Source organism: Mastigoproctus giganteus, chromosome 1 (assembly GCF_048544385.1).
Source record: "Mastigoproctus giganteus isolate SK-2022 chromosome 1, ASM4854438v1, whole genome shotgun sequence".
In the NCBI taxonomy this organism is placed as follows: Eukaryota; Metazoa; Arthropoda; class Arachnida; order Uropygi; family Thelyphonidae; genus Mastigoproctus; species Mastigoproctus giganteus.
This window is the reverse complement of record NC_143575.1, coordinates 163,231,343-163,251,604: the sequence shown is the minus strand read 5'-3', so window position 1 is coordinate 163,251,604 and position 20,262 is coordinate 163,231,343. Positions and strand designations below refer to the sequence as shown.

At 39.0% G+C, this 20,262-nt stretch overlaps 1 protein-coding gene across 2 annotated transcripts in view; it reads right to left on the bottom strand.

The window, feature by feature from the left end:
* LOC150091231 (adenylate cyclase type 1-like) overlaps nucleotides 1-20,262 on the bottom strand; it is an 845,725-nt gene that overhangs the window by 448,758 nt on the left and 376,705 nt on the right. For both annotated transcript variants that reach the window (XM_090374793.1, XM_090374796.1), the window contains exon 2: nucleotides 5,032-5,181. In XM_090374793.1, coding sequence (XP_090230919.1) covers nucleotides 5,032-5,181 — 150 coding nt within the window. The remainder of the gene's footprint in view (nucleotides 1-5,031; nucleotides 5,182-20,262) is intronic.

Below are 20,262 nucleotides of genomic sequence, written 5' to 3'. Positions count from 1 at the left end.
TACAAGATGGCATAGCCTATCATGAAAAAATATACATTTCTAACATATGCAGAAACAACAAGTTTTCAATGATAATAGATGAAAGTACAGATTTATCTTTATCGCAAGTTCTAGCTGTTGTTGTTAGAAATTTTTATATTCAAAAACTTGATGTTGTAGATGTGTTACTTGACACTGTGTCGAAAATGGTACTTCAGAAGGGCTTTATCAAGCTGTAAAAGATCTTTTCATAGAAAAAAACATTCAAATAAGTAATCTCGTTGGCTTTGGAAGTGATAATTGTGCCACTATGATGGGTACTAAGAGTGGGTTTCCAGTCATTGCTAAAAAAGGATGTACCATCAGTATATATAATGGGATGTGTTTGCCATTCTTTTGCATTATGTGCTAGTCATTCAGTCAAGGTACTACCATCATATCTAGAAATATTTATAAAAGATATCTCTTGTTATTTTTCCCGTAGTAGTAAAAGATTAAACGAGTTCAAAATGATTCAAGATGTTGTAGATACTGCTAAGCATAAAATCCCCAAATTAGCACAAACACGTTGGTTATCCCGTGGCAATGTAATAAAAATTATTATTGAGCAGTGGGATGCGTTAGTTCTTTATTTTCAGTCTCAATCAAAAATTGACAAAATCGATGGTGGAGGGAATATTTACAATACTGTGATCACCAAAGGAACTAAGCATATATTGTTGTTTTTAGGATATGTACTGGAGAAAATAAACTGCCCGAATATTGAATTTCAATCTGAGCATTTCAGATTGCACTTACTTCATTAAATGGTTTCAATCGAGTATAAAAATATTCTTAGTTTTTTCATAAAAGAAGAAGTCATTACTTCGTGCAAGCTGGTTGAAATTGATCCAAGCAATGCAATAAATCATAAGCCTCTGAATAAAATATATTTGGGAGGCCGTTGTATGGCCTTATTAAATTCAACACCACTTGGTGACAGTTTGTTTGTTTGTTTGTTATTTGGTTTTTAGGAGCATTAGCAACTAAGGCCATATTGCTCCGGGATATACGGTGGTCATTCCATGACCTTTCCGCATTTTCCATATTTGGTGGTGACGGGCTCGAATCCCGGTCTAATCAAGAAGCGTGTGCTACGCACTGCTGCTCCTTCCCACCTGGCTATGGAGGCGCCTTTTGGTGACAGTGAAAGCAGGTTTAAAAATGATTGTTTAAAATTTCTTGTTGAACTTTGTATGGAAATCAGAAAAAGATTTCCTCTAAATGATGATGGAATTATCGCCAGTCTCAATGTTCTTGACCCAGCAGTGATACATGATCGTGCCAATTCGCCATCCTCAATTTTCCATTTAGCAATGCAGTTCCCTCACCTTGTTTCTGAAGACAAACTAGATCTTCTAGATGATGAATGGAGATCATTTCGTTTAAATCAAGATTTAGATTTCTCTTACAAAACCATCCCTGAGTTTTGGTATCTGTTACGTAATGTAAAAGATGGCTTTAATAATTCTAAATATGAGATTTTATCTAACTTTATGAGCAGTCTAACTATTTTACCTCACTCTTCGGCAAGCGTAGAAAGCATCTTCTCCCAAGTAAACCATATAAAAACAAAAGCCACAAACTCCCTTAAACCAGAAACTGTGAAAAATCGCCTAATGGCAAAACAGGCGATAAATATATCTAATCAAAATTGCTATACATGGAAACCTAAATCAGAATTGGTAAAAGAAGTCATACAAGGAACTTGTCATAAAAGATACGAAGAACGTTTGAAAAAAATGAAAGAACTTCAAAAAATAAATGTGGAGGGAACTGAATGGGATGAAAATTCTGATTACAATTAAATAAAAGATATTTATGCGTGGTAAGTTTTATCTTATTTGTGTTGCTATACTATATGATGAAAACTAGGTTTTTTTTGGGTTTATTTAAGTTGCAATCTAAGTTTTTTTAAAATTTGTGAGTGGGAGCCCTGGTTGAGACACTTCCTTTATCACCGATTACAAGGAACTAAATGATAATGAATAATATATTTTCCTACTTTACACATTCGTTATTTGTAAATAAGCCAATGAAAGGGGGGCTATGTATATATTAAGTGCAATAGCATCATTAAACGCATCTCCAGGAAAAAAATTAACACTTATCTGTTGACCAGAGAGTGGTCAGCAAAGAAATAAACTCTCTGGTTCGGTGGGCAATTCGTACACGCCCGTGAAATTGGACCGCAATCAACGAGTGGAAATTCAGCCCTGGCTCATATTTCATTCAAGCCAATCATGACAGGGAAACTTCAACGCAAGTGCTCAACCACATGTCTTTGAGCACTTGCTGCTAATAGTCAGGCAGAGCGTGTGTTTTGAAGGTCTCTTGTAAAATATCTCTTTTATCTCTTCAAGAGAAAAAGTTCTCTGAAGAAAGGCAAAATTAATGCATTAAAAGAAATAAAATAAATGTGATTATATACAGAGTGCTCAGAATTTCGGATTATGTGTGCCCGAGAGCAAGACAGCTGCCTACTGTAAGATTTTTGAGATAGTTTTCAAATTTTTCTGTCTTTCATTTTGTAAGAAAGTAGAGTGTTCATCGAGGTATTTTTAATAAAATTTAGTTACCAACTAAGTGAACAGGAAGCAACACAATTCTCAGTTGCTTCCTTTCGCTGATTCATCTGTAAATGGATGAAAAGAGAAACAAGAATCAGGAACGGCTGGAGGGCAAAACGCATTTCAGCTAATCTTTACTAATTAATTACTGCATAATGTCTTCTTAGAAGACCTAAGTGAAAGATCATCTCATAACTATAGCTACTTCAATTACGATTCTTTATTAGCAAATTGTTACTGTAGGGAGGTTGTGAATTTACTTTGCTGACGGCTTTATAAAGGGCTAAATAAGGCAGGAAGGAGCGTATACTATCGACCATTAAGAGAAATACGTATTGATACATATATTTCATTTTAATGCACTGAGTCCAGCTAATTTCCAGTGAATGAACTCTGGAAATTTTCCAGAGTTCATTCTCTACACAAAATTTCACAATGTACTTACTACTGAAATTCGAAGATAAAACTACAAGAAGACGGAAACAAACTGAAATTTAATTTAAAAAATTAACAAGTAGCACAAAAAGATAAAATGCAATGGGACAGAAGGCCTGGGAACATGATATCAGTGCGCATGCCAGCCTTTCCTTTATTTAGAAGAAAGGAAAGACAATCATGCGCATTCTTCAACAAGAGCCAAGTTAAAAAACTTTAATAATAATAATTCTGAACATACGATATCATCCTCCATCTACTTAGCAATGCAGATGTAACACAAAAATGTAACACAAGAATACAAAAAGTAAGGGAAATGCGGCCATGTACAAGCACAGTAAGTAGAAGTCACCATATGGCACACGACTACATACATAACAGGAGATTAAAAAAAATTTCCTATCAGGGCCATCCAAGAACGATCTCATCTACTCATAAATATTATGGTAGTAAATTGTGTGTATTCTCTGGAGAAAAGAAAGCCAGGAGCAGTTGGTGTGTGTGGGGAGGAGGGTAAAGGACGTTCAGGATGAGAAAGACTTGGGGATTATATCCACTTTGATAGAGAGGTCATTATCCCTCTCTTAAGATGATGGTGAGACCTCAGACCACACTCTAATACTGTATCCAGTTCTGGATGTCGTGTCTAAAGAACGATATGGAAGCCATTCCTCTTAGCATTCTTCACTAATCTGTAAATCATTCAATCCTAGGGATAAAGAATTATCCCTAGGATTGAACACTTGGAAAACATTCGGATTGCTTAGAAAATGTCGTTTAGAGAGCTTAGCAATTAGACATCTTGGAGGAAGGAGAATTGGTTAAAGTGTATAAAGCCTTGCGGGGATTAGTAAACCACTGCCAACTTAAACGAGTGGGCTACTTCATTCCCATACTGGCCACTCGGCTACGTCACACCTTCCAGACTCAGGGGTCGAAATGGAAAATTTTACCAACCTGAACGCTTTAGTAAAACATCCTATTTTTAATAATCAGATATATACATGACATCGCTAATTCCTTCACCTTTCCTTCATTCTCGGCACAAGCACAGTATTTTTCGGTTGGTGTTCCAGATTCCTGGTTTCCGTGAAGGTCTCCTACCCCTGTAGTGAATTATTTGTAAGATTCTTCGCATGGTGAGGGTAGTGATGCCTTGTGATATTTACGCATTAAATGTGGACATCAGTTGTGACGTCGTTTGGCGACGATAACATTCTTACATTCGATAATGTGTTTCCGACCTCGAGCGCCTCGTTCCGTAATCTTAGATTTCGGCCGCAGTCTATTCATGGATGTTTTTCGTGCGTTTTTCCATTCGATAAAGATTCTAATTACACCAGTTTTTGAATACTTGACAAGGGCAGTTGTCCTCTCTGCTACAGCACGTGCTAAATGCCCATCGGCAGTCATATGATTGTGGGTGATATGATTTGACACTACTCAGGTCACTAGACTTTATGGCGGTTTCCTGCACGACTCACACAACATGAGACCTCTTCAATTTACATACATTTTTGCAAAAATACCACCCCAGGGTCCTAATAAAGTGGCTAGCTACTGTATATCACTTTTTCTCATGGAACGCTCAATCTTTTTAGGAAACCGCTGCATCATCTAACACATTCACCGAACACTGTTCTTACCTACCTACTATATAGTGTGTTTAAACTACGCATATTATAATTACAGTAGCTTATCTACTGTAATCTTATGTAACTATTTTTTTAACAATATACCATTTAGGTCAGAAAGGGATTAAAATCTTTCTGCCTCAAGTTTCTCTAAATGCAGCCGTATCGAATGTTAAAGAGCTCTCTCTCTCTCAAAACGGGCAATTACAAATAACGTCTTCCTTCTCCTGCAACATATACCGAAGAACTGAAAAGATTCGCTAAATTGTTAAATTCTATTGGGAAATCTATGTACATCATTTACTAAAACACGAGAAAGAAAATGTAAACACAGATACACGCGGTAGGCTAACTGTTGCTATAGCGACACTTACCAACTTCTCGTTCTCATCTTCCATTTCGAGGCGAGCATTGATGCAGTTGCGAGTATCTAGGAATGCTTTCCTTTGTGCGTGCTCCATGAGGCTGTGTACGAAGATGCCAACAACATTCACACAGAGAAAGGCAAGACCATTTGCTACAAGCTGAAAAACAGAAAGAAGAAGGAATTATTATTTGGATAAACATGTGAAGTTTGTTAGCAAGCAGGAAAGTGAAATGTATGAACGGCGCATAAAAAGTTTTGTTAAGGAAGCTCTTACAGAATATGCATAAATACAATTAAAGGTATCAGATTAAAAATGGAGCTTTAATACTGAAATTTATAAAGGGACTTCTCTGAATGTGAAGCACTCGAATCCAAATTTCGCATTATTTACATAAGGAAAGAGAGATGAGAGGAACTTTTCATTTGTAACAATTACGTTGACAACAAACTTACAAGACTGGCGCTCTGCCAGTCACATGACACTAGTTCATGAATTGTTGCTCCACAGTTTCACAAGTTTAAAAGACATTAATCAACTTGCGCCATCTGTTAAAACTCATATCTTTGAAGGATGCATAAGATAGTCTAGAGAGCGAGCGAGCGAAAGAGAGAGAGAGATCCCTTAGCAGCAGAGTTTCAGAACTTTAACATATTGTTATTGCAAATCTGCTCCCGTCCTGATAGCAGTTTATAACTGTTTAGGTGAAGAAGGGACATCTCGCCCCGAAAGCTTCTATTATATTTTATTTTATATCCGTTATTGCAGTTTATATAAGCAAGCGCGGGTGCGCATGTCCATATGCACGCAAGCATATAGAATAGAAATTATGTTAGAGATTATTAGTATGAGAATTCCTTGTCTTGGTCCACAGTCTGTGGATTAGGAATATAGCAATAATTATTACTCTTATTTTACCAATATTGAAGCTTACAATCAAATTAATACTGACTTGATGTTTCGTGTGGCGGTGGCAGCTGGAACAGAGTTCAACTCCGCCAGTTATCACTGTATTTTTTACAGAACAGGTATGCTTTGGCTAAAAGTAAATCACAGTGGTTTGTATGTGCCACCTTAACCGGCCCGCAGCAAAGCAGTACCCATCTTCAGCAAAAGGAAGTGGGCCTATATTAATTTAATTGCCCAAAAAGGAGCAAATTCCGCACCCACCGAAGGTAGTGCTATAGCGGTGGGTGCCAACAGATTTCTCTACTTGCCCAAAGTAGAGAGGAAAAAAAAAAAAAAAAAAAAAAAGAAAAGAAAGAAAGAAATAAGTCACTAAAGGCTTCGTGAATTTCAGTACTACTAAGGAGATAATCCTTAAAAGCACGCAGAATGCGAGAAGAAAGCATCCATTCATAATGATGCGTCGTTGGAACTCGTCGTGAAAGTTGTCAGTAACTTCTGTTGAAAACGTCAATAGGAAACTGTTGAAAATGGTTGAAATTGGAAACAGTTTCAATCAAAATTTTTACATTGTCAGGCAAGAACTGCGGAACTTTTCCAGTAGGAAAGTCGCAATAATAAAGCCAGTGGAAGACAACGTGCGCCCAGTCATTATTTTCTATACCCAAATGAACAAGTTTCAATTTGATGGAACCGTGCCTAGTGATGAGAAAAGAAATGTAGATATTTGGAGAGAACTAAGATGAAATTTGCCGATCAGATGCAAAAAAAAAAAAAAAAAAAACCTGGGCAGGTCTTTTTGCAGTCAGATATGAAGTTTTCTGAGCAGTGCAGACAGGCTGCCAGAGTAGGTCATGGAGTCTTGTCAATGATATACAGTAATTTTGCTCGCAGGGAAAACGAGATAATTATCCTTTTGTATAAGGCAATGGTCAGGCTATGCCATGAGTACTGTGTACTGGTCATTTTAGGAAGGATGTATAGTTGCTAGTAAAAGTACAAAGTAGGGCAACAAGATGGGTGAAGGAAACGAAGGGGTCTTCTTACCAAGAAATGCTTAAGTGGTGCAAATTGCGGCGTCTGGAGACTAGATACCTGCGAACTGATCTGATTGAGGCGTATAAGGCCTTGAATGGATTGAGCAGGGTCAATGCTGATGGGATTCTTCCACTTGTTCTGATTACGAACCTGAGGGGGATCAATTCAAATTGAGGAGAGACAGTTGTAGCATAGATGTGCAGAAATGTGTCTTTAGCCAGCGGGTAGTTCATTGCAGGAACAAACTTCCATCTGTCGTTGTGGAAGTTGATAGTTTAAATAAATTCAAAGAAGAACTGACTGGACAAACTTTTAATGGATGTGTGAAACGGGATTTTTTTTTTTTTTTTTTTTTGTTGATGCTGTATAAGCTTGCTTTCTTGCATTACATGCCTCTACTAATGCTATATTCCAACCAAATACGACGTTTTTCCTCGTTTTTAAAGAGTTTGCAGTAATACTAGCAAATTTCATTGCAGTGCGTGTTTGAGATAATAACAGAACGATCTTAAAATAAGATGAAGATCTAACGGTAATTTCTCACCTGTTACTTGTAGGGCATCTGTAGGAACTGTCCTGCAGTCACGTAGCATACAAAGCAGCATTGAGCGCTGAAGAGAGTATAATTTAAGACGAAACTTTACAGTTCTTACACGCTCAAACCACACAGGAGAACCATTTGACAATTGGAAGAAAAAGCTTTGTAGTAGAGCAAGAGCGTCTTCCTGACAAGACCCCCAGTCAAATTTCGAAATTTTCACTATAGCCATAGTAACTTTCTTGACCTTCTCAAGTCAACATCAGGGACCAAACAAAAGGAGAACAAGTTCGGCCAACGAGCGCCAGTAATTGCGATCCGAAGCGAATTTCTGGAGGTCAACTCCGATCATTAGCAGGGTTTAGAAGCTTTTGTTTATTGATTTCTTTATTATATTTCTGTTTCAGTGGTTTACTGCCTACATCCAAGCATTTATGAGATAAAAAATTTAAAAAATTAGACACTTCCGTGAGTTAACGAAAGAAAGAAATGTAGGGGGCATTGTCGAGGCCACGTTATGTCAAGGATCTGGGTATATTCTTACCATGTGTACACCATATCCAAAAATAAAATTTCATTACTTCATACAGCATGTCCCACACACTTTTTCTTACTATTGAATACACCATGAATTGTCAAACTAATAGAGTACGCTTATCTGCGAAAAGAACTAAACCTCCCAAACACTTCCTAGTTCATTTCACAAATATACGTGGTCTCAATTCTAATCTCAACAATGTCCATTTCCACTTGCAGTCTGTAAAACCCCATGTACTTTTCCTGAAAGAATCTCAGTTATCGGTTGATTCAACTACTGCTCACCTCAGCTGCCCAAATTATTCGCTGTATGACTCCTTTCGCCTCAAAGGTGGCTCTTGTGCATATGTCCGTTCTGATATTCCCTGTCAGAGACTTGGTAATTTGGAATCTCCTCTTTTCGATCTTCTCTGGCTTAAAATCTCTCTACCTCATTGTGTCAAATTCATCTGTTGTATCTATCGTTCTCCCAACTCCACTAATCACTTGGAGCTCTTTGACTGCCTCTCTTTGCAACTTGACTATCTCAGTCCAACTTTCCTAACAGTAAAGTAATTTTCCTTGGTGATTTTAATGTTGAAAACTCCAGCTGGCTTCCGTTTTCTAGTCACACCAACCCAGCTGGTCGAGATGCCCAGGCTTTTGCAATTACTAATAACCTTCCACAGATTGTTCATTTACCTACAAGAATACCGGACAATCCTAACCATATAGCCAACACACTTGATCTTTTTCTCACAAACAACCCTTCTAAGTACACGGTCGAAGTGAGAGGTCCTTTAGGCACTTCAGATCACAACTTGGTGATTGTCTCTTCTCCAATGGAACCTTTATCTCATGGCTATTCCCAACCTCGTATTGTTTGGCATTACAAAATTGCAAAATGGTATGACCTGCGAGATTTCTTTTCTTCTTTTCCTTGGTCGGATTACAGTTTCAAAACTTCTGATGTCCCTGTTTGCTCAGATCTTGTCAGTGAAATTATTCTTGTAGGAAATGGAATCCTTTATCCCACACTCCACTTTAAAATCTCGTCCTTTATTTAAACCTTGGTTTTCCAATAAATGTGCTAAGGCTGTTCAAGAGAAAAACGTTGCATATCGTAATTGGCTTGTTTCTAATTGTTCAGTTTCATATTCTGCCTACACTAAAGCTCGCAAAAGCAGTTATTAATCAGTCCAAACTAGAGTTTGAACAGGCTAGGAGTAGAAAATTTGCTTCTTGCCCTAATGGTAGCCGAGCATTCTGGTCTCTTGCCAAAGCTATTGGCCACAACTTTTGCCCATCTCTGCTCCCATCTCTGTCCAAACCAGATGGTTCTGGTGTCACTTCAGCCAAGGATAAAGCTGATCTGTTAGCATCCAATTTTTCTTCCAACTCATGTATTAATGATCTTGGTAAAACACCTCCCACCACTCCCAACACGCTCCATTCCATGCCTCCTGTGGTCTTCCGTCAAAAGGATGTCAGAAGTATTTTGACCAATCTTGATGCTAAGAAAGCTCCAGGTCCCGATGGTATATCTCCACTTGTTCTCAAAACCTGTGCTCCTGAACTTACTCCTGTTTTGACGCCTTTTTTCACTTTCTTATTCCAATGGTGTTTTTCCTTCTGCTTGGAAATTTCCTCATATCCCGCCAGTTCCTAAAAACGGTGACAAATCCCTCCCATCCAATTATTGTCCCATTGCGATTACTTCTACTCTTTCTAAAGTAATGGAGAAATGAATTAACCGACAACTCTCAACGTACCTAGAAACCTTCCGTCTGATTAACGATCGCCAGTATGGATTCCGTGAGTGTCGATCAACTGGTGATATTCTGGCATATGTTACCCATTTATGGACAAATTGAATGGAAAAGTTTGGTGAAACACAAGCAGTTGCTCTTGACATCTGAAAGGCTTTCGATCGTGTTTCGCATAAAGGTCTTCTGAACAAGCTTCCATCTTATGGTTTACCAACTGTTTTTTGTAATTTGTTATCCAGTTTTCTCTCTGATCGCTCACTGAGAGTGATGGTAGATGGCTCTCTGTCTTCGAACTTCTACACTAATGCCAGTGTCCCCCAAGGTTCAGTTCTTTCCTCCCACTCTTTTCCTCTTGTATATTAATGACCTTCTTCCATTGACTGGAAATCCTATCCATAGTTTTGCCGATGATAGCACATTGCACTCCACTTTCCATTTTGAGAAACCTTGTCCTGCTCAATCAGCTTGAACTTCTCGAAAATCTGCTACCAATTCCTTAAATGCTGACCTCCAGGTAATTCTCCAGTGGGGCAAAGGCAACTTAGTGGATTCAATCCTTCTAAAACTCACTCTTGTCTTATATCTCGAAAAAGGATTCTTCTGCTCCTATGCTTATCTTTGGTGACATTCCGATTTCTAGGAAAAATTATATCTCTCTTTTGGGGATTACCCCGACTTCTAATCTCTCTTGGCAAAAGCACATTACAAATATTGCTTCCTCTGCATCTTGGTTTTATCTTTCGTTCTCAGCGTTAGTTTTCTTCCAAACAGCTGTTCACTCTTTACAAATCGCAAATCCGCCCTGCCATGGAATATTGTTCCCACATCTGGGGTTGTGCCCCCAAAACCTCTGTCATGCTTCTTGATTCCGTTCAGATGAGGGCAGTTGGGTTAATTAATGATTTATCTCTAACAGAGTCTATCCGCTCGCTATTTCAGACGTACTGTTTCTGCTGCATGCCTTTTCTACAGATATTTCCTTGGGCACTGTTCTTCTGAATTGGCTTCTATAATTCCCGCTCTCTCTCTCTCTTTTAAAACAGTCCGAACACGTGCCACCACCAGCCAACATCCATTTACTGTCCAATGTCAAACTCACAAAACCAATTTTTCATCTTCCTCGTTTATTCATTCAACCGGGGTTGTTCCAGAAAACAGCAGTTTTCTGGAACAACCTTGCTTCACACATATTTCCTGAAAATTACAGTCTACAGAAGTTCAAGTCCGATGTCAACAAATATCTTCTTTCGTCTTCTCAATCTCCATCCCAAGCACGGTACTGAGTACTATATGTTCTAATCCCTCTCGTGTTTGGGGTTTACATAAAAAAAAAAAAAAGTTAAGCTTTGGTTTTGAAGTTACTTTTAGGATATGTGATCCGTTTATGGCTAGTATTACTCAATTTCCCGATTTCTTCCAGACAAAAGGAATTTGAAACACCTTAGTGTGATTCTGGTCTTATTAGCAGAGGTTATGGGAGATGTGCGGCATTCGCTAATGATTGATTAAGTTGGACTATAAAAGTTTCTCCGGTTCACACAGAAGTCAGATCTATATCTTTTTCATAAGATGTGCAAGGACAACAATCGTTGTTACTGTAATATATGTTTTAGGAGCTAGGCTTATACGTTGTCACTGTATTATATATTACAGTAACAACGATTATCGTCCTTGTTATTTGCCTTTTCCTGCAGCGTAGTGTTGAGCAACTCAACACTTAACATCATCTCACTTCATCTGAGGTGATGTAGAGTTTCAAATCATCAACGTATGACTGGAAGTCAATTTGAGATGCCAGGAAAGGTTCTAGGTTAAATTTTTCTTCCTTTTTATTATTCACTTTTTTTTTTTTTTGGTCTTTACATGGTGTGAATACTATGGTCGCTTTTCCAGTTTAGCTGGTTCGATGCAGGTTTTCCAGTTTAGCTGGTTCCTTTTCCACATGGTCTGGAAGAAACGGAGATTAGATTTCAAGGTTGGAGGGCAATTCTACTTGCAGTGGATGCACTAAGTCAGCTGCAGTGGGATATCTAGATTTCAGAAAATCCTGAATAAATAGAGTAGGATATAGGAGAGTAAAATAGGCGGCTCTGATATCCAAAAATTACAGCAAATTGTGCTCTGTCACCGAGAGCTTTAGCAGGAAATGGGGGATATGATCAAATCATTCAACTACGGTGAAAATAAATAACCATATTAATAATACAATATAATATATACTCAGTGGACGATTAGAGTGAAGCTCCGAACTGACGTTTCAGATCTCCAGGGAGAGGAATTGCTTCTGAAGAATAAAAACCATCTTTCAGCTCTTCAGAACTTTGACTCCGAGGTCTTTACTCACAGAAAGAAAATCAATGCCGAAGTAGCAAACCAAAATAGTCCATCATCAGGGGCGGGTCGTCGCGAGGGTGAAACGGATGTACTGCAACCGAGCGCCAACGTTCAAGGGGCGCCTGAAAGTTACATACATGTATAAAGAAAATTTTAAAGGGGGAACGGAAAATTTTAATTGGCACCCGGGCGTCAAATTGCGATTGACACCCGAGCGCCACATACCCTAGAAATGCCCTTGTCCATCATATACACCTGTATGAGTGGGACAACAGTTTGCTTCTCTGCTATCCTGGATGGCAAAACATGTAGTTTAATTGGACAATCAGAGATTTCTGTGTAGTGTTTGGGCTGCTAATGAATTAAGCATAACTGCACCAAAATTAACTATATTTTCTTCTATGGTTCGTGTAAGCAAAAATTGTCATTACACTGAGTGTCAAAAAAAAACAACAGTATTTATTGAAGACTACTTTTATTTTTTTATTTATTAATTTTATTTTATTATTATTTTTAATAATAATAAAATAAAAAATATATTAAATTAAATAAAATTTAAAAAATTATTAAATAAAATAAAATAAAGAAACTATTAAATAAAATAAAATAAAAATATAAAATTTTTCTCTCTTTATCCCAACTAGCACCAGTGTCTTTTTTTTTCTTCTAACCAGCACTACATGCTTTTATTTTCATTTATTGATTTCTTTTATTTTTATTATTTTATTTTTACTATTATCATTTTATTTTATTATTTTTATATTTCATAACCAGCACCGCGGTTTTTCTTTTTTTTTTTTTCTCCTCTGGAATGGTTGACCAGAGGATCCACTTTTTGGCAACAATAGGTGGGTCAGAGTCTCTTTTGAGACAGTACGTGCTCTACTGGATCTGGCCCACCTTCCTGTCGTGTGGACGAGTACCCAGAATTATCTCTCTGGATGACTGATGCTTCTGGGTAGCCAAGCGGCTAGAACATAACAGTACATACACCTACAGAAATCACATTCTGGCCCTTTTACAGTTGATTATGTTCTTCACAGAGACACGCCCTTCCAGGTGCCGCCCTATACAGATACACATGTCCATACACGAATACTGTCTCTCTCGTAAGAAACACGAACATACTGCAAAGTGGTAGGGGCAAAGGATGTATATACAACCTGACAACAGAGATCTCTGACAGTCGTTTTTATTTATATATGGTAAGGGAGAGAAACGACAAGATTTAACTGATTTTAACATCAAATAATAGACAGGATTCAGAGAATGCGTGCCGCCATTACCGGGACAGCAGGCAATGCGATTATGTACGCGCATTACCAAAAGTATATCAGAATTATACACAGTATATTGTATAAGAATTATCCATAGTTGAATAATAAAAAAAAAATAAAAAATAAATAAATGCTAGCGTTCAGTACCATGTATTCGTATTTCTGTTAATGCAATATAAAACCATAATAATTGCTTTTACGGTGGAAGGCGTGGCAAACCATTCTCTTATCCACGTGTTAAATATGAAATTCGAAGTCTTAAGTGGTTTAGCAACTACAGCAGAACCTTGCATATCTGGAATTTTCAAAAATCCGGCATTTTTTGAATATTTCTCCGAGAGTAGGTCAACCGTACAACGGCGGAGGTGGGGGGGGACAACTAGCAGAACTTAAAAAAAAAAAAAGAAAAAGAAATAAAAATACCTCAGGTGGTGGATTTATGCATTATGTTCCATTAATAATTTTCTTTCTGTTTTGCATATTTTATACAGTGTATGGCATTATTACTATATATATGCAATGCATAAAATCATTCATGTTGTGAGACAGTCAATATAGTTCACAGTATAGAATTAACATTACAGTAGTATATATTTGGTTTTAAAGGCGATTAGGGTGCAGAAATCATATCTCACTACTCATAAGCCATATTAAAAATACTAGACAATTGCAAAACCCATACCTGAGGCAGCCTTCGAAACTCATGCTCTTTATTTCGTAAGCAAATACGTTACCCACTGGACCAATCCGACAGTAAAAATTAGAGTTAACATTTTGGCGGCTTAAAGAAGCTGGATTTATGAGATTTTGCTATACAAAGTTCCGATGGCATTGTACCATCGGATGATAATCGTCAGGGCACAAATACTGGTCCTTCAAATACAACGGCTTATACGACTCTAAATCAGTACTTTTCAAACTATCTATGGGGAAGGACCGGTTCCTTCTATTTCCAATCCGTCGCGGACCGGTACTTTTGTAAAATACAATCGTCGCGGACCAGTAACGTCCAGGGCGATTTTCCAATTGGTCGCGGACCACACTTTGAGTAGCAGCGCTCTAGATGGGTCCGCATGTGCAAAACGACGTCGACAGCTGCTCTCCAAATAATAACTGGCTGTATTCCTCTAGTCTGCGCGGGTGATAATGGTATTGTTACCGTCCTCCCCACACCGGGTGGAAAAGGTTTAGGTTCGCATCTCGTCGATGACGCGAAGAACTTTAGTGGGCTTTTTTCACTCCGTGGCTGAGTTAGTCGGCCTCAGGCGCAGATAGTAAGGCTTTTTTCCCAAGAAACTGGGGTTTTTTCATCCAACAAACAGGACGTAGCCGAGTGGTCAAGAGCGCGAATGCAGTAGCACACGCTCTTTGAGTGGACCGGGGTTCAAGCCTGTGACTACTAAATACGATTAACAATTTGTATTGATTGATTTATTGTAAACTCCACTGACCTAGTGGTCGTGCCGGAGTATAAAAAAGAAAATCGACCAGAGAACACACGCAATTTACAAACAAAACAAATATATGGGCAGATGTAACCATTTACGGGGGACCCTAATATCATATTTTTTTTTTTTTTTTTTTTTTATTTCTCTAGACCTGTATGTTGTCTTTCCTAGGGCTCATCCATGCTGTCAGAAACTAGGAGGCTGAATTCCTAGTAATAAGTAGTGGCACGGACACGGACATCAAGCAAGAAAACCGTCGAATCTGGGAAGATTTGGTCGGCCAGTGGCAACCACGCTGGAATGACTCCAATAATGGTGACATAACAAAGCTCTTCATTCCATATATCTCCTAGATCAACTAGCAACGTTCTGCATGGTTCTTCCCAAATGTATATACCACCTCTTTATTAACCACCATGGCTGAATCAAAACACAGCTGCAAGATTTTGCACTGGTAAACGGTGCCCTTTGCGATTTCGGCGAGCTGAAAGATTGGTGTCACTTCATGCACTCCTTCAACGTCTATTTGGATATGCAAGCTCAATTCCTGCTGGATCTTAGCATACCCTCACTCAAGCCTGAGACTAGCATTACAGACATAAAAGATAACTTTCTTTCCCTTAGTAAGTATGCAATTGCAGTTTTCAAAAGCAATGGCACGGCATCCCTACCAAGTCTTCCTGCACCGATAACATCTTGACCAAGCATCTTATCCTCAGACGGACTCTTACTCTACCCTCATGGCTCAGATTTTTCTCCTTTACTAGTCTCAATTTCTGGAACTCACAGCAGTCAGTCCCGAATGTCTCCAAACTGGAAAACTGAATAACCTTCTCCAAACAGCAACATTACCGTTTGGCTCTTGCTTCATGATTCAGCACACTTCATTCCCTGGTAGGCAGGACTCTTATCGGGTGAATGCCTTACTTTGCCATCTGAAACCATAGTTCCTGAAATTTGCTTCTCCTGCTCGCTGATTAGGAACATCTCCCTTTCGAAATTTCACAGAACGGCCATTTCGCTGCTGCCTTCTGCGCCACGACGATGGTCGTATGAAGACTGCGACCATCAATAGTGTCCTGAACTTGTCTGTGCAATAGCACAGTGGTATCGTCACCGTCCTCCCTACCCCAAGTGAAACAAGCCCGGGTTCGAATCCCGTCAAGGACGCCAGGAGCTTTTATGGGCATTTTTCACTCCGTGGCTGTGTTAGTCGATCTCAGACGTAGATAGCAAGGTTTTCCCCCGGAAAAAGTGGGGTTTTTCGTCCAGCAAAGTAGGCAAATCGACCAGAGAACACACGCAATTTAAAGACACAATATACATGGGTAATTGAAAGTTACTTTCCAGGTGACCCTAATATAATAATTTAAAAAATAGTGTCCTGAACCTCTCCGAGTTAAGTACCCTCGCTGCCAAATATGACCTTCACCTTCTCATCTTTATCTGTCCCTTGGGTCCTCTTACGGCCACCCTCCACCCACCTTTCTATAGAGTTCCCCACCTCCTTTAGGTTAATACTCCTCACTCGGTTGGGGGAATACCTCCCTCCTCCAGTCTCACCTCTCCCTTTCTCCTGTTGTTAATTGTTTTGTACTATCCACTCCGTTCCCGAAACACCTTTGACGGTCTTAGGCGAGGGTAGCATGGTTTTTCTCCCGGAAACTCCGGTTTTTCGCCAAGAATAAAGAAAATTGACCACGGAACACGCAATTTACAGATAGTATACACGCAGCAATACGGCCTTAGTCGCTGATGCTCCAAACCCCACAACAACTGCCTTTGCTCTTGTTCTGGCCAGAGAAAGAGAAATACTCAAAGGGTATTTCTCTGGTCTCTCACTCACTAAGTATTTCTATCTATCGTGCCTGCTCTGGCTCCTCATGTCATGGACTTATCGTGGGAGGTTCCTTCCTGGTGATCGTGCCTCCCGGTAACTAAGTGACCAGTAGAACAACACATTACTCCTATAATCCACAGCCCTCATGGATAGCACAGTTTGTGGAATCACCGTCCTCGACACAACGGGTGGAAAAGACCTGAGTTCGAATCCCGTCAATGACAGGAGAAATTTTTCGCAATGTGGCTGAGTTAGTCGGTCTCAGGCGAGGGTAGCTCGCTTTTTTCTGTCGGAAACTCGGGTTTTTCGTCCAGGAAAATAGAAGATCGACCTCAGAAGACATGCAATTTACAGCAATATACACGATGCAACCTAGCCTTAGTCGCTGATGCTCCTAAAATCCCTAAAATAACAATAATATAATCCACACCACCCACATTAACTGGTTGTGCAACATCATAGTGTACTTGACGCGAATTTATGGGAAACCATAGGAATTGCCTAAAACACACACACACTATGTATAAAGTCCATAGTGGACGATGAACAACGTTCAGTGAACCCACTGAACTACAATAAACTTAGCTGAAACAGAATTCAGTCAATAAAAAAAAAAGCTTTGTTTCACAAATGGAAGAAGCTGTTTTTTTTTTTTTTTTAAATAAATAAATTCAGTACAAGATGATGCGATGGTCCGATTACGGGGGAATGTTCTGTTCCCACTATAGACCGTGGATAATAGTTGTCTAAGGTGGACATAAGACCAAGCTTAATCGATCTTTAGTTGAAACAGAAAACGGTCCCCGTGATTGGAATGACGCAGTGATGCGTCTAGAATCCCCTTGTAATTATTTATTTAATTTCTGTTAAATATACCTTAAATGCTTAAATAAATTAATAACACTGGATTTTTACATATATTTTTTTTTATTACAAGAAACTGTTACCGATAAATAAGTCGGATATTTGTTGTCGTCAAGAACAGATATCAAAATATACAGGGCGCTTCACGGACAAACTTGCAGGAGGTGTAGGGGGCACAAATACGAATCGGAATCACATAGCATTGCAGGGTCTGAAATGCCTTCGTCATGCGGTAGAGGACGTTGAACGGGAGGTCGCCTGAACAGCGATCCCGCTGGAAGTCAACATTTGCGAACCGGTTCCCGAGGCAGTAGGATGGACGAGTATTCAAACGTTGAACTGGCCGACATGCACCTCGCGTATGGAGCTGCGGACTGTAACGAGCGCGCCGCTCTGCGCTTGTACCAGGAACGTATCCCTCACAGGCGTGCTCCTCATCATACGATTTTCGCACGTGTGCACAGAAGGTTATGTGAGACTGGTTGTTTCACGAGAGGTACCATGAATCGAGAGCGAACGACGAGGACGCCAGACAATAAGGAGAATGTCCTACGTCTTGCAGAAGGCAATCCGAGTCCGAGTACTCGAGCGATAGGCCAAAGATTGGGTATTTCCCAATCCACTGTATGGAGGATACTGTCAACAAACGAAATGAGTTCATACCATCTGCAACGCGTCCAATCATTGGAGCCTGCGGATTATCCACTCCGGAGGACTTTTGCTACTTGGTTTCTTCAACAGAAACGGTTCGCAAATGCTGACTTCCAGCGGGGTCGCTGTTCACGCGACCTCCCGTTCAACGTCCTCTACCGCATGACGAAGGCATTTCGGACCCTGCAATGCTATGCAACCCCCTACACCTCCTGCAAGTTTGTCGCACTGGTAGTGAATCACCCTGTATATATTAACTGCCAACCGTCTATTGAATATCCCCACCAATGAAAGCTGTATAGCTAAGAATTTTTAGAATATTTGATGCTACTTAGAAATTCTGGTAGTATTTTCCAAAGAACCTGGGTTATAATTATTCGCTTTAAATTAAACAAGGTTACACTACTTTCATGCATTTCACACACGATTTACTGAATCGCTCAAACAATTGCTATGAATATGCATGCTAATTTAGTAACGCATAAACATCACTAAATTAGATACCAACGTTTTGTTAATTTTGTTATAAAAACGATGTTTTTAATTTTGAGAAATTCTTTAACCAATTGAGCCTTCTTAAATAAACCTGGAAGCCAAAAGCAAATCTATAAATTATATTTCCTTCCGCGACAGTCCCCAAGTGATCTTAAACAACCGTGCCAAACCAGCGGAGTTTGGTACGGCAGGGGTTTCCATATAGCGGTGGTCGACCTAGTATCATGGTTCGCCCTTGTTTGAAGTTCATGGTAAGTGTTTTGTGCATATATTTCAATAAATAAAAATTAAGCTTTAAAGATATAAATCTTGTATCGATATGATTTTAACGGCCTTGGGAAAAATTTTCGAAATAATATTGTCTCCGTAGCCGAGTGGTCAGGAGCGGGATGCAATTACACACGCTCTTTGAGTAGACCGGGGTTCAAGCCCCTAGCTGCTGAATACGGTCGATCTGCCAACCCGCACTGGACCAGCGTGGTGGATTATGGTCCATTTCCCTCAGCATGAATTGTTGAGGAGGCTTCCATCCTCCAGTGGGTTGATAATGGCTGCACTTTACTTTTATATATATATATATATTTTTTTTTTTCCCCTCCCAAAACTATTTCATAGTTTTGTACCTTTTTCAAAAAAAAAAAAAAAAACATTAAAAGTTCGTAGCTTAAAATAAAAAAGAGGAAAATTATGGAAATCTTAGAAAAGGAAAGATTCATTAGCCTAAAATCTTGTTTTTCTTTCTTTTTTTTTTTTTTTTAATACTCTGAAAACGCTAACTATAATTCCAGTTCTGGTCCTATATGTGATCCTCCCTCTATCTTGCCGATGTGTAATGTCATTACTTCTAGCAGAAGCTACTGAACGTCCCATTCAATCAAGTAGCAGACAAATTCAATTGCAAATTCGATTCCCAACAACTTGATTGCTATACGCGTGGGACTGTTCCGAAGCTCTTTTATAAGAGACCAAAGGAAGCGACGAGATGAACGAAATCACCTAAAGAGGTATAAACAGAGAATTGGATGACAACAAAATACAATCCTTTCCGAAAATACTAAATTACATCCATGTGATGGAGTGCTTAAATCTAAACTCTGCAATTACCGGCAAGGAATAAATTAATCGTAGCATTTCCAGGAATGCAAATAACCTTTCTGTGTTGAACAATACATTGTAGCTGGCAAAGAAAAGTATTTTCAATTAAGAAATCTTCTGATTTCTAGAAAATGCGAACTGAAGTTAGCCGATGTATGAGGTGCGTTAAAGTTATACGGTATCTAAATTACGATATAGTTTAGGGCTAAAGACTAGAGTTATGTAAGAGTTTAACTAATTATATAATATCGGTGTGGATATACCATAGTTTACCCATAAATTTGAACTACGTATGTAGTGTGAAAGGCATCGTTTTAATTGTATCTCATATTGTGGATGCCTTCATAACGAGATAGCTGGTATTGCACTACTTCAAATAAATAACGCTTCTCTAGTAGAGAAGACTATTTTTATTTATTTTCAGGGGATACCACCACCCAGACGATCGTTTCGAAGCTTTTCGGCTTCA